The sequence below is a fragment of the Eptesicus fuscus genome, chromosome 14 (genome assembly GCF_027574615.1).
Source record: "Eptesicus fuscus isolate TK198812 chromosome 14, DD_ASM_mEF_20220401, whole genome shotgun sequence".
Taxonomy (NCBI): domain Eukaryota; kingdom Metazoa; phylum Chordata; class Mammalia; order Chiroptera; family Vespertilionidae; genus Eptesicus; species Eptesicus fuscus.
The window spans coordinates 37685905-37701430 of record NC_072486.1 but is presented as its reverse complement, the minus strand read 5'-3'; the positions used below and the strand labels follow the sequence as shown (position 1 = coordinate 37701430).

Below are 15526 nucleotides of genomic sequence, written 5' to 3'. Positions count from 1 at the left end.
CAGATATTTTATAGGCTAAGCAGCAGTGTACATGTTATGAGTTTTGTTTATAATATCACTCTATTAATTGCAGTCCAGTAAACTAGATTCATCTTTAGACTTAATAATACACATAAATATAATTTATTTATATATATAAGAACTGTAAAGATGGAATGAAAGCATTATTTTTCCACTGTTTTTTTATTATTATTTTAAAATCTCATTATACATACACAGACACATAATTTCATTAGAGATAAACTACATGCATGCAGGTGTTGCTTAAATGTATACATTTGTTACGTGTTATTTATTTGTATGTTTCAATTCCATCGTTCCCCTTTTACATCTAAGACTACTGAGGGCCGGAGATACTACCTAGGTTACATAATTCCATAGTGGGTAAATAATAAGGCAGATTGTGGCTCATGTTACAGTGCTCTTTCCATGGAAACCTACTTCCCACATTCAAGGTTTCATTTTCATATGTTGTTCATGTTTGACTCAGCTACACAAGGGGACCTGCGATTGTGCTAGAGCTTTGGAGTGGATCCACAGGATCATATTGCCCCACTCCATCATTCTGCATGGGAGGGAAGTGAAGACCAGTAAAGTGAAGTAACTGGAGAAAACTGGAGCGATCATGACAGGACTTGAACCCAAGCCCTGTGCTTTTTTAGTTGCTACTTAGATATGAAGATAATTTATCTGCAAGATCACAGCGTAGCCTCAGGAGGAAACCACACACATATACGTATACATATACATATCTCTTGGCATCTTAAGAGTAGAATTAATTCAGGTGTATTTTAGCCTTCCTTTAGGAAATAGATTTCTAAAATGACCTTATTAAAGCTTTCAGTCCCACAAGAGTAGCACATTGGTAACCTGATATTTTAGTGAATTTGAGAGGAAAAACTGTTGCAACAAGGAACAGAGATAGCAGGAGAGTTGTGCTTACCTTCGTAAGTCCCACTTTCTAGGAGAGCACCGCTTTTCTCTAATTCCATAAAGTCTTCAACCGTGATGAAGATATAGTCCACTCCGGGGACCTCACCCTCCTTATGTGGCCTTGTAGTGCCTGAACAAGGAAAATTAAAAATGAAAGACTTTAAGTGGTGTATTGTTGAACTTTAGAAATACCAGCGTACTTCTGAATATTCAATAACACTTGTTTGTACATCCTGCTAGTTCGCAATTTGCATGTGTCCTTCTGTTTGTTTGAAAACAGAAAAGATCAGGGGTTAAAGATGAAAGTAAATAGACAAAGCATTTTTCTTCATCACATGTATAAAGAGTCCATTGCCTTGAAATGTGGCTGCAAGGATTTTTCAGTGAAAAAAATGCAGACCATTGTGTTTTTTTTGTTGTTTTTTTTTTTTTTTTTGAAGAGGTGGTTTGAATGCTGGGCCAGGAGCCTGCTAGCTCTGGAATTTACATATCTCATTTCCATGAATGGACCTCCATTGTTCTGTAAACTGCTTTGCTATGACATAAAATACAACAGAAAACAGAAATGTTAGCAAAATGTCAATTTTTCAGGAAATGGGACTGTTTTCTCTTGTTCATTTTGCACCACATAACTTATATGTGATCTAAAGAATCACAAAATCGTTGTTACTTAAAAACAAATAATTAAATAATAACTAGAATTGAGTCATAATTAGAATCAGGTTAGTGTTTTAATGCTCATAACACAATTTCCCGCCTTCCTTCCTTTTCTTCTTTCCTTCCTTCCTTCATTATTGCCTTTAATTCTGACTGCATTGAGAGGTGACCTGCTCCCAGAGGTTACTACATGGGTCCAATACTCCTGTCTCTGCGTCACCGATAAAGTGAATGGAGTTATGTGGCCAGCCTGACAGGACGGACAGCCTGTGGCTCAGGACAGCTGCACCGGAGAACACCGGCTTCCAGACCTGCTGTCCAGTTCAAGAGGCAGGAACCAAATGCAGACATAGTAAAGGATGTGGGTTTGTTTCCTGGCACACTTCCTTCCTTAAACATTCCCCAAGCTTCTTCTTTTCTTTTTCTATGCCACCTACATAAGACATTTCGCATGGTCAGACTGGGATTTGCATAACACATACCTGAGAAAAATATGCAGAAGGCAAATATATAAGCAAGGTAATAGTACATTGGCAGTATTTTACTAAAATCTCTGCCATATTCTCTGTATACTAAACAAAAAGCATTTCAGACCCTTAATTTTTAGTTCCACTCTCCGAAACCTTTATCAACTAAACTAAACCATGAAAATAGCCAGTAAGTTCTCCTTTTGCTCTGTTAGAATCAAATCTGAACTGCAGTTGAGAGGCATTGACTAATGTCAGAATATGCAATGTGCTAAGGAAAATTGATTCATGGTAAAAATTAATAATTCCCATTGAAAACTGGTTTTTAAAGATTTGAAGGCGTTTTCTTTTTTCCATAATCATGTTTAATGACTTTCCCCTGAATTTGTTTAATTTGTTTAACCGAGTCACATTTTGCAACATTTCCCACTGTTTTTATGCTATTAAATATAAACCTCCCACACTGAGTATGCATAATGTTGTCAAATTAATGTTTCTATGAGAACCTTCACTTTTAATATCCTGACTTTTATGCGCTTAACCCTTGTGAATTAAAAGCGCTTATCGTGGTTTTGGGCAATCAATTTGTTTTTCTCTTTATTTAGAACACACTCTAATCATTAAGAAAAATCACATAGCAAAGTTTCAATTTTCCTTCCTAATTTATCTGCGTATTTCAGAAGCTGCGTGCTTTGATTAATTAACTTCTTGCCGTGCCATAACGCTTTCCCAGCACAATGTGAGCACAGGGCCACATGCTTGGGGGCAGTTTCCAGGCCTGCTGACTTGACTGGAGTTACTCCCGGCGCTAAATCCCAGGGAACACATTAGTGGTTGTGCTCTTTCTGGGAGGACCATCAGTACTGTGGCTCACTGGGTGGTTTTCCATCTTTCCTTTGTACCTCCAGGCCACATGACTGAGTTCTTGCATTGGAGATGGACTCCCAGTGGTTGCATCAGTGTCACCTGTGACTGTTGACCTGCTTGATGTTGGCCGCCTATTGACCTATTTCATTATTGCTTGAAGAACGTCTACACTATAATCTCAAGTGCTGCAATTATTCGCTTTAATATCCATCTTCCATCCTCTTTTCTCATTTTGTTCTTCTTTCTATTTAAAACCTCCAGTCTCTTAAACTCTCCAGATATTCCCCAAAGTTGGCCTCCTTTGCCTCTCTAACTACTAAGGGACTGAGAACAACCTGGAATCTCTTCTTTCTATTAGTTCACCTTCGCCATTTCCAGACTCTTAATAAGCCCCCATGTTTATTAGCTATTTCATTCATAGACTGTAGTTGTTACAGAAAACCATAAACTTTCACTGACATGTAACCTACAAATTCAGATTATCTACTGTCAGTCTGATTCTACTAATCCTTTTGTACGTCTTCTTCCTTCTGTGTCACAATGCCATTGGTTTTCTAATACTCAACTTCTTCAACTTTCAGCAGGAGATAATAGTTCATTTTCTTTTTGGTAGAGTAGAATATAATCTGAAATCAAATTTCCTAAATTTTCCTAAAATTTGCCTCTATTATCTTCATTATCTCACCCTTAATTGGAAACATTCACCCATCTTGCTAAAACAAATCCCTTCTCATTTCAAAGTTTAAATTTTTTTCTTAATCCTCACCTGAGGAGATTTTTTTCCATTGATTTTTAGAGAGAGTGGAAAAGGGGGCGGAGGGAGGGAGAGAGAGAGAGAGAGAGAGAAACATCAATGTGAGAGAGACATGTCGATTGGTTGCTACCCACACCTGCTCCAACCCAGGTGGGGATCAAACCTACAACCTAGGCATGTGCCTTTGACCAGGAATTGAACCCTCAATTCTGTGCTTGGGGCCAGTGCTCTAACCACTGTGCACACCAGCCAGGGCTAATTTTTCTTTTTCATCAAAGTTACATATTCAGATATTTAAAAGATTCTACAATTCTACAAGCTTAATTATTAAAACTAAATTACAAGCTTACACACACACACACACACACACACACACACACACACACATACACACACACACACACACACACTTTTCTTTTTATCCAGAGACACTTTCAACTCTTCTAGTTGATTCTTTTGTTTTACCTGCACACAACCCCCCATTTTTAAAGGAAGAAGGTGCAGCAGAAAGATTCTTAGAATTAAAATTCAGAACATCTGCATTCTTTTTGTTTGAACATTTTAAGTATGTGGTCACGAATTTAGTTGATCACCAGCTTTCTTATCATGCAATGAGGTAAAAAATATATCTGAAATGTTTTTATGAAAAGTAAAAACATGAACACTATGGCTTTATCTCCTGTTGCTTCATTCCTCTTTAATAATATTAATAGCACTACTAATAATAATACAATAACATTGTTGATAGCACTAGTACTAATAATACAATAACTTTGAAATCTATTATAATCAAAGTTTTAAATGAATTCATTTCCATTTAGGCTAACACTTCTTAAAAATAAAAAAAATTATGATCAAAGACACAGAGTACCCCTTTTATTGTCTGGGTGTAAAGAAATATAAGTTGAGATATAAATGTTTTCCCTTGAATTACATACTAATATGTGGGACACCTGGTTTATACTTACAAGGGTCCTTCGTGTTTTGTTAGACTAATACTTAAGACCAGGAGAGCCTATGGACTAGGTTGCAAGGCTGGGTTTTTACATTTGCGCAATCATTTGAAAAGTATGAAAGTGCTCACAAAACCTGACTACTGGGTCAATTAATTTTAGCCAAAGACACAAGACCTTCAACAACAAAAGTCAAAAAGCTTATTTTAGATTTATGTGTCCAAGAAAAATATATTAGTTGGTGTTAATTCAACTGGCACCAGAAAGAAAAGGCAATTGGCTAAAGAAGAAAGCAATTGGTGATCTATGACCATTCCTTTGAAAAGAAACATGATTCTAAAAATCAGGCAAATAATCTAAAATGTAATGAAGTGCCCACAATGGTTAATATGTAGCTAAAGGTAATTAATATCTAGACTGCAGAAATTGTTCAGCTGAATTTCCTGAAGCAGGTACTGACCTCAGTTTTATGCTAAAATAAGTATAGTTACTTTCCCAATTCAAAAGATTATGAATAGGGAAGTGACTGTAAAGTAAGACTCAACAGTAATAACAAGTAATCATCCAGCATTAGGAATAGAGTGGAAGCTAGAGAGGATAAAAGAGGAAATACGAGGATTCATCAACAGCTAAAGTTGAAGCTCACCTTTTATTGTCCTTTTAAATTTGGCTGAGACTTTCCTAAATGGTGTTTAGAAAAGTCCAATAAATTTTATTATTCAAATTATGGTTTATGTACTTCATTCTTTATGTCTTCTGGACCACTCTTCTAAAGGAAAACTTAATAGAGCAGAAATAGAGGAAATGCTACTAAATCGAGTCTTTGCTTTATCTCCACTTGCTTCATTTCTTTAAAAAACCAAACTTATTTAATAATTGTTACATTAAGTAGTGCATGAATAGCACCTCCTTCATGAGTTAATAAAAACATACAGTATTTCTGCTCAAAAGACAAATCTGGAGAGAATGAATTTGCTCCCAAATGGTTAGCTTATTACTGATACATCGTGAAAGCACATGAAGGCCATTTGTCATTTTGTTACCATGGCAGCCGAGGATGCCTATGAAATTTTTTATTCTACTATTTTTTTTTAAATGAAGGAACATTGCCTCTATTACCTTAGAAAGATGTTTGTGGTAAATGTAATTCTAAGCACATTTTCCCTGGGCCTTCTAATATTTCCTAATCTTAACAATAAAAGCAGTCGCTGACTTACAGGAAAGTGATGGTCAGTGCAGCCATCTATTCTCATCTGTGTTGATGTGCTGACAGTTCTACAGTGCCCACTGCTTTGCAGGCACCCAGCACATATTTGCTAAAGTAATGGAGTGGGAAGTGCTTGTTAATAGTCAATGTGTTCCAAGCAGATGGGTCATTGTTTAAAAATCTGAGAAACTGCATTCTTTTCCTGTGCATGTTTCTGAATATATTCTCTCTTTATTCCTGCTGTTTCTCAGCTGCAAGCTGGAGGAAATACATCTTGACAGCTACAGTGACTTCCTCTGGATTCGACCTTTAATTAACTTACTCGTAGATTTCTGAAGACACTTCTTTAGTTTGTCACTTACTCATTAGCAAGTGTGATCATCACCGGATTCTTGTGTGTACTTCAAATAAAAACAGTCAGGAGACTCCTTGGCCAAAGCCTCCAATCAATATTTACATAATCAGCCTAAGCCTTGAGTTTTATCACATTCATTTTCAATCATATAAAATCCAGAAATATAACTTTATATGCAGAGCTAAAGCAAGCAAAGCAAATAATACAGTTTGGGCTATTGAATCCTATATGATAGATTATAAAGCAATCTGAGTTTATAGATTTCTTATCATCTGATGGGGTGGATTGGGTTAAGGTCAGAAAAGAAAACTTCAAATTTGATTCAATTAATCACCTATTCTGTATAAAGAATTATTTCTTGCCACAATAAAACATTATGTAGATTTTATAAAACACTTACGATTTTACATATACATTTGTAAAATACCAGTAGTGACTTTGACTTATTTTCTTTTTTAAATGTTTTCATTAATTTTAGAGAGAGAGAAAGGGAGGGGGAGAGAGAGAGACAGACAGGCAGACAGATAGACAGACATGGATGGTTGCCTCCCTACCAGAGATTTAACTCGCAACCTGGGTGCATGCCCTGCACACAAGTCAAACCAGAGACCTTGAGATTTACCAGATAACACTTCAACCAACTGAACCACAAGGGTCAGGGTGTGACTTATTATCTTAACAGTGTATTGCTCTAAACCTCAGTAAGTACTGAAAAACTCTCTTATTCACTAAAAGAGTGTTCTGTCACTTATTGTTTAAAGTTACATTGACATACCAGTGATTTTTAACTGGTATACCACAAAAATTTTAAAATGTGTAATACCTATTTAGTCAGGGGCACTGATCTCTTTTCCCTTAGATTGTCAAATAAAAAAATGACAACAGCCCTAGCTGGTTTGGCTCAGTGGATAGAGCATTGGCCTTAGGACTGAAGGGTCCTGATTTGATTCTGCTCAAGGGTACATGCCTGGGTTTCGAGCCAGATCCCCAGTAGAGGGTGTGCAGGAGGCAGCCGATCAATGATTCTCTCTCATTATTGATGTTTCTATCTCTCTCTCCCTCTCCCTTCCTCTCTGAAATCAATACAAATATATTTTTTAAAAAATGACAACAGCCAATACAACAGTAGCCATCTGGTGTGCATGAATCAAAATTATACCTATTTTTTGTCAGATAAGCAAACATTACAACATTTATAATTATAACATTTTTTTGGTGTGCCACAGAATTTTAGTCATTAGTTTATATGTGCCATGAGATGAAAAAGATTGAAAATTGCTGACATATACTAATAATGTTATGCATCTTTCAGACACAGAGAAGTTTTTGAAGGACAAAACCTCTTCTTGACTGTCTCTGTATATAAAAGTTCAGACTAATATCCCATATGGCACCAATTACTCTTTCACATCTTAACAGTTTGGATTGAGGCAGCATCATACCCAAAGGAGTGATTCTGAAAAGGTAGGATGCACCAAAATCACATGGAGGTTTTGTTTGCTGAGTGTCACACCCAGAGTTCCTGTTCAATAATTCTTGGGAGGGGCCTGAGAATTTGCTTTTCTAACAAGTTCCCAAGTGATGTTAATGCTGCTAGCCCGGGGACAATAATTTGAGAACCAGTGCTCTAACCTCAATCACATCTCTGGAAACCCAAACTAAAAGTAGTGCTAAGTTTCATCATTCACTTAATCAAAACAACTCATAAAGCATGTAGTTCGTGATCTTGACATTGGTCCTAAAATAATCTATTGTTATGTGCTGGGTTCAGAGGAAACAATCCATTCTTCCATTGCAGGTATATAGGTGAACAGAGTGATGAGAGATAAATTGTATCACCACAGCACTCAGTTCCGTACCACACTGCTTTTTCATCATTCTTTTAGAAGTTAATTGAATTTGGAAAATAATGGACTGATCTCCATGTATGCTTGCTTAAAAAGAATTTTCCTTATTATTTGAAGTAATTCAAACTATCCTGGTCCTATGTGTACAACAATATGACTTATATTCTGAAAGACATGGAAGGCTTTGATATAGCTTGGCCAGGAGTGATAAGTGATAATATGGCAAGACAACCCAAGTGTCTAATGCAGAAGATCTCTTACATTGAGGGGAAAAAACTATAGTGAATACAAAAACTAAAAGGTACAAATAAAAAATCTGTGTATCTCTAACAAGAAAGAAAAAATAGAGTCTTGTTATTTCCCTCTGTTAAGGTATCTGATTGTTAAATGTTAAATTATAGTTTGTTTACAACTATTCTAATCAGACTAAATCATGGGATGGGCAGCATGCATCCTATCTAATAAAAGAGTAATATGCAAATTGACCATACCTCCGCTACACCAACAAGCCATGCCCAAAAGCCACACCCACCAGCCAATCAGGAGCTAATATGCAAATAAACCCAACCAAGATGGCTGCAGCCACAGAGAGCAGGAGGGAGGCTTGGGTTTCCCCAGCAATGGAGGAAGCCAAGCTTTCCCCCTGCCCTTGCTGGCCTAGGCCTCCACTCAATGCTACAAAGTTTCAATTATAGAAGATACTTAAATCCAAACAGAAATGGTGACAGCCATGGAGCTGGAAAGAGCTGGAGGCTAGAGTTGCCCCCAGTGATGGAGGAAGCCAAGCTTTCCACACACCCTGGCCTGCCCAGGCCTCCACTCAAAGGTACAAAGTTTCAATTATAGAAGGTAAATAAATTCCAACAGAAATGGCGGCAGCCACGGAGCTGGAAGAGCAGGAGGCTAGGGTTGCCCCCAGCAATGGAGGAAGCAAAGCTTCTGCAGCCCTGGCTGGCCTAGGCCTCCGCTCCAGGCTACAAAGTTTCAATTATAGAAGATACATAAATTCCAACAGAAATGGCTGCCGCCACGGAGCAAGCAGAAGGCTTGGCTCTGCTCCAGGCTATAAAGTTTCAATTGTAGAAGATAAATAAATCCCAGATACCAGGGCCTCCACTTGAGTCGCCAGTGGGTGTGGCCAGCCTGCAAACCACCACAGGCCCCTCGCCCAGGCCTCCCCACACCCCAAGGGAATCCCCACCCTGATCCGGGACACGCTTCAGGGCAAACCAGCTGGACCCCTCCCATGCACCAGGCCTCTATCCTATCTAATAAAAGAGTAATATGCAGATTGACCATCACTCCAACACACAAGATGGCTGCCCCCATGTGGTCAAAGATCCTGCCCTCATGTGGACACAAGATGGCCACCACAAGATGGTCAGCAGGGGAGGACAGTTGGGAGGGACCAGGCTGGCAGAGGAGGGAAGTTGGGGGTGACTGGGCTAGCAGAGGAGGGAAGTTTGGGTGACTGGGCCTGCAGGGAAGGGCAGTTGGGGATGACCAGGCCTGCAGGGGAGGGCAGTTAGGGGTGACCAGGCCTCCAGGGGAGGGCAGTTAGAGGCAAACACGCTGGCAGGGGAGCAGTTAGGCATCAATCAGGCTGGCAGGGGAGCTGTTAGGGGGTGATCAGGCTGGCATGCAGAAGTGGTTAGGGGCAATCAGGAAGGCAGGCAGGCAAGCAGTTGGGAGCCAGCAGTCCTGGATTGTGAGAGAGATGTCCGACTGCCCGTTTAGGCCCAATTCCACCAGGATCGGGCCTAAATGGGCAGTCAGACATCCCTAGAGGGGTCCCAGATTGGAGAGGGTGCAGGCTGGGCTGAGGGACCCCGCCCCTCCCCACCCCATGCACGAATTTCGTGCACCGGGCCTCTAGTTGTAAAATAATGGTCTCTGTTGGAACAAATTATTTAGACAAACATATCTTTTCATCAACTGCATGATTTCACTTGCACAATTATGTCCCTGGTGCAAACACTAGCAAAACAAGGTATATAGGTGAGAAATGTCATTCGCAAGTCAGTTTATTTTATCATCCTTTATGGCTTGAATTCAGAAGCCATGATACTGAGTAAGAAAGATAGGCAATGTTTGGGGTGATCATTTTTGAAGTTTACACATGGATACACATTTTCAATTTTAAGGCCTCCACTAAATAACCATAATTATCGACAGAACCAAGACATTGTTGACCACTGACACCAAGCATCCACACACTGAAGAAAGCAAAGACAAAGTGATTGAATTCACAATTGCTATATAGCATCTGAATCATCACTACTTTGGAGACAACGAATTAGTAACCTAAATCTTATCCATTCCTCTACCTATGGGATTGTTAAGAAAATGTTAGCTGTGTACATTCCTAAAAATTCACATTCCAGAATAATCTACTGCTCATGGACATGACTAGATAAAATGACTCACCCAAGTAAAACCAGATTCCTAGATAGCTATATTACTGGCTTTTTTATCCATTGTCACAGCATCTAATAAACCCAACTCCAAGATAAAGGAACACTGCACTTTTACTGATAAAATAGGGTAGAAAACCAAAATCTCAGGGTTCTGGAGTTGACTATTAATTTCCTAACTTTTTAAAGAGAAAATAAGATGAATTCCCCTTTTGTTACCAATTAATTCCATTTTAAACATTTGATTTTAATTCTTCATATTTAATTTAGGTATATTCTATATCTGACACTCTATAGGATTAATAGAAAGAGGTTTTGACTCATTAACAGATAATGTTTCAAGATTACATACTGGATTAAAAGAAGGAAAGATTAGTTCCTTTTTATAAACACAATAGATATTTAGAAGCTTTTATATTCTCCTCATGTAAACTTCACCTGGGCCAGAACTAAACCGCACAGATACCACCAGCCCTCTGAGCAATGCAGAGACACTCTACTCTTTGACCTTCCTTGCATAGAAGATTTAGTGGATCATAACTTTATCATTTTATCTCTATTAGAATCTTTCAATGACATTAAATTTCAGTATCACCATATGTCTCTATGGCATTATATATTCTGAAATGCCCAAGGTAGATCATAGAATACAGAAGTTACAGAATAATAGAAAGTTCAGATGAAGGTAAGAAGGCAGCTAACTATTTAAGAATTTCAAAATACTGAAATGCCTGTCATATTATAAGGCACAAATCATCTACTTAGTGACCAACTTGTACCCATTTAAGTCCTCAAGTACTGTATACAGATGTCAAATGATCACAGAGGAAAGAAAAAAAGAAAGGAAGTTGGGAAATGGTATTAATGGGTACCCACTAGATGCCAGATAGATTTCAAATGCATTTTACATGTCATCAAATATGTAAATCAAATGATGGTGTTCTTTATTACAAAAAAAAATCTAGACTTCTGCTGAATTATTATAAACAAAGCAATAACCAAAGAAAAGGAAAGAAAAGAAAAAGATGTGGCTGATGAATATAGCCAAGTATTATATGAGACGTTTCCTTGTGTAAATACTAATATTAATAAGCATTAAAAATAATTCAGTTCTAACCTTGTGTGAGGCACTGTATTATGCACTTTACTCTTTTACTCCTGCATTAGTTCTTCTACTTATTTTAATAGTTTCATAAGGTGGGTAGCATTCTACTCATTTTACAGCTTGAATAACTTGCCCAAATCACAGGACTGGTAAGTGGCAAAAGTCAGGATTCAAACCCAGTTAGTCTGGCTGCAGAGGCCAGGCCCCTATGTAATAGGGCACTCCACTCTCACCCATGAACTGCCCTATATAGATTCTGTTGTCTGCCCTAAGAGAATAATAAAACTAGGAGTCCAATATCCTATGGAGAAGCAGTGAGATCTCAGCCATCATCTAAACTGTTTCTGAGTTAGGATAGAGATATCCAGGAGCATAACTCAGGACTATAAAGAACATAGCAGGTAAACACAAAGGAGAGACAGTTTTGCAATGAAAAGCCCAAGCTTGTAAATCTGTGACCCTACAGATATTTTAAAGGAAACATAATAGAGCTACGAGCAGCAGTAAACTCCTCACAATAGAGAAATTACAAAATATTAAGAATTAGATGAAGTTTTAAATATTCAGATCATGTTTGCCTTTTACAAATCACATTATAGAAATGTGAATTCTAGCCCGACTGGCATGGCTCAGTGGTTGAATGTCAACCTATGAAGTCTATAAGGTCATGGTTCGATTCCTGGTAAGGGCACATGTCCAGGTTGCGGGCTCGATCCCCAGTGGGGGGCATGAGGGAGGCAGCCAATCAATGATTCTCTCTCATCATTGATGTTTTCTCTCTCTCTCTCTCTCTCTCCTTTTCTCTCTGAAATCAATAAAAAATATATATATACTAGTATATATATACATATATATATATGTATATATTTTTTTAAATGTGACTTCTAGACATGTCAACAAATATTTATTTGGTGCCTACACTGGCTTCTAGAAAGAAAAAAAATTTTAATTTTTTTAAATTAGTCTATCATTGGGAGGCATCAAGTTATGAAGATACATACAACTGCAGCCACCTGTATACTAATTATTTCAAAATGGTACTGAAAATGATAAATACAAAATATATTTTTAAATATCTTAGAAAGATAAGTGATAGTTTAAAGCAAATACAATAATATATAATAAGATTTTTAACATACAGTGAATTAAAATGAATGACAATAGCACAAAGGCTGGGGAGGGGAATGGAAGTGGACTATGGTAAACTTCTGATAATGTATGTGAAGTGGCATATTACTTCATGGCTGACATGGTAAGTTTAAGGCGTAGAATATAAATCTTAAAGCAACCTCTAAAATGCACATGCAATTAAAAGACAAAGATCACCAGATTAGAATAAAAATCAAGTCCTAACTTGATGCTATAAGCCTTATAGTATAAGTAATGCATTTCAAATACAACAACAAAAGTAAGGTAAAATTGAAAGAACAGAAAAAAATATGCCACACTAAGATGAAATGAAAGCTGGCATGCTATAATAACATCAGAAAAAGTAGACTTCAGAGCAAAGAATATTAAGAAATAGAGGGTCATTTCATAATGATAAAGATGTCAATTTATCAAGAGGACATACAAATCTTAAAATGCATTCAACAGAAAACATAGAACTTCAAAGAGAAGCTGACAATTGCACAATTATACTCAGAGATTGCAATACTCCACTTTCAATAATTGATAAAATAAGTAGAAAGAAAATTAGTAAGGATGTGAACTTGAACAATACTATCTACCAACTTAACCTGACATTTATGGAATACTCCACTCTACTGCAGCATGACATACATTTTTTAAGTGCATATAGAAAATTTACCACCCTAGCCAATTTGGCTTAGTGGATAGAGTGTCGGCCTGCCGATCGAAGGGTCCCAGGTTTGATTCCGGTCAAGGGCATATAGCTTGGTTGCGAGCTCCTCCTGGCCCAGGCCCTGGTCTGAGCTCCTGCAGGAGGCAACCAATTGATGTGTTTCTCTCACATTGATATTTTCCTCTGTCTTTCCCTCTCTCTTCCACTCTCTCAAAAAATCAATGGAAAAATGTCCTCGAGTAAGAATTAAAAAATAATAATAATAAAGAAATAAATAAAGAAAATTTACCCAGATAGGCCATATCTGGATCATAATACAAGTTTTAATACTTTAGTATGGAAGAAACAAAAAAATTTGTTTTCTGACCACAATAAAATTAAATTAGTGACCAATAAAAGAAAGAAATCTTGAAAAGTCCCAAATGTATTGAAGCTAAACAACACATTGCCATATAGCCCATAGGTAAAAAAAAAAAATCAAAAAGGTAATTAGAAATTATTTTTAACTAAGTAAAAATGAACACACAGTATAACAAAATGTAAGATGGTAATAAATCAATAATTAGAAAGTTATAATTCAATATATCTATATTAGAACATTAAAAAGGTCTCAAATCTGGAACTAGAAAAAGAAGAGCAAATGTTAGTTTGCAAACTGGTCCCCTACACAGAGGACAAGGAGAGATGGAAGAAAGAGGCAGACCACTCTGGATTGGTAGGTGGCAGATTTAATAATCAAGTAAATTTACATATGAGGCTTATGTTGGGTGGTCCCAAGATAAGTAGATCTCCATGCCTGCCAGCCATAATCTTATACATTTATATAGAGGCCTTATCGGGGTTAGGTTACATATGCCATCCAGATGGTCTTAACAACACACTGCTGGCTCAAGGGAGCATCCTTGTAAATGCTCCTCCTGTGGGAACAGTGGGCAGAACATACATTACAAGAGTAGGTGAGGGGGGGAGGAGGAGAGGAGCCTCCAAGTAAGGATTGCAGGTCAACAGGTGATCATATCCTCTCCATGACCTCTTTCAAATTAAACCCAAAGCACAAGAAAGGGAATAATAAAGATCAGAGTAATAGACAATAAAATAAAGATTAAGTAATAAAGAAACAATAAAACCAACAGCTGGTTCTTGGAGAAGATCAATAAAATTGATAAAGCTAGCCAGACTGACCTTAAGAACAAGAAAAAACAAAAATTACCAACATTAGAAATGAAAGAAGTGAAATCACTACAGATTTAACAGATATTAAAATCTTATCAATGGCATAGTATTGACACATTTATGCCAATAAAATTGACAACTTAGATTAAATGAACAAATTTCTTGACATAATTAAAGCACATTTAAGAATACATGCATAGCCTGAATAGTATAAACGTGTGTGTGTGTGTGTGTGTGTGTGTGTGTGTGTGATTTTGTAGTTAAAAACTATCCATCCATGAAAACTCCAGGGCCAGATGGTTTTGCTGGTGAATTCTACCAAACTTTGAGGAAGATATAATACCAATTCTACACTAACTCCAGAAAACTGAAGAGGCAACAATATCCAATTCATTTAGCAGGCCAGTATTATCTTATAACCAAAACAAGGCCAAATTACAAGAAAATAAAATTATAGACTAACATCTCTTATCAACATTTTTATATGTATAAAAACTGTTACAATATTTTAGCAAATAAATGCAGCAATATGTAAAAAAAAAGATAATGCATAATGACCAAGTGAAGTTTGTAGCAGGCATGCAAAGTTGCTTTGACATTAAAAACCAATCAATACATTTTATAAGATTAATAAACACATATATAATCTATTTAACCAGAAACATATTAAAATAATATTTGACAAAATAAAAAATCAACTTCTGATAAAAACTCAGCAAACTAGGTTGCAATATATATATATATATATATATATATATATATATACATATATATATAAACATATATGTTAAAATAGCATTTACATAGTTTTTAAATGTGCACAACTTGTACACATACAGTAAAATTATGGAAAAAATGTGTCATTATAAATACCAAATCCAGTATTATGGTATCTTTGAAGGACAATAGAGGAAAATGGGTCAAGAAGAGAATTTAAAACAGTGTATAATGGAGGAGATTCAACTGTATCTGCAATGTTTTATTAAAAAT

At 36.8% G+C, this 15526-nt stretch overlaps 1 protein-coding gene across 2 annotated transcripts in view; it reads right to left on the bottom strand.

The window, feature by feature from the left end:
* Positions 1 to 15526, bottom strand: part of MAGI2 (membrane associated guanylate kinase, WW and PDZ domain containing 2) — a 1197465-nt gene that overhangs the window by 531732 nt on the left and 650207 nt on the right. For both annotated transcript variants that reach the window (XM_054725983.1, XM_054725982.1), the window contains exon 3: positions 944 to 1063. In XM_054725983.1, the coding sequence (XP_054581958.1) occupies positions 944 to 1063 (120 nt within the window). The remainder of the gene's footprint in view (positions 1 to 943; positions 1064 to 15526) is intronic.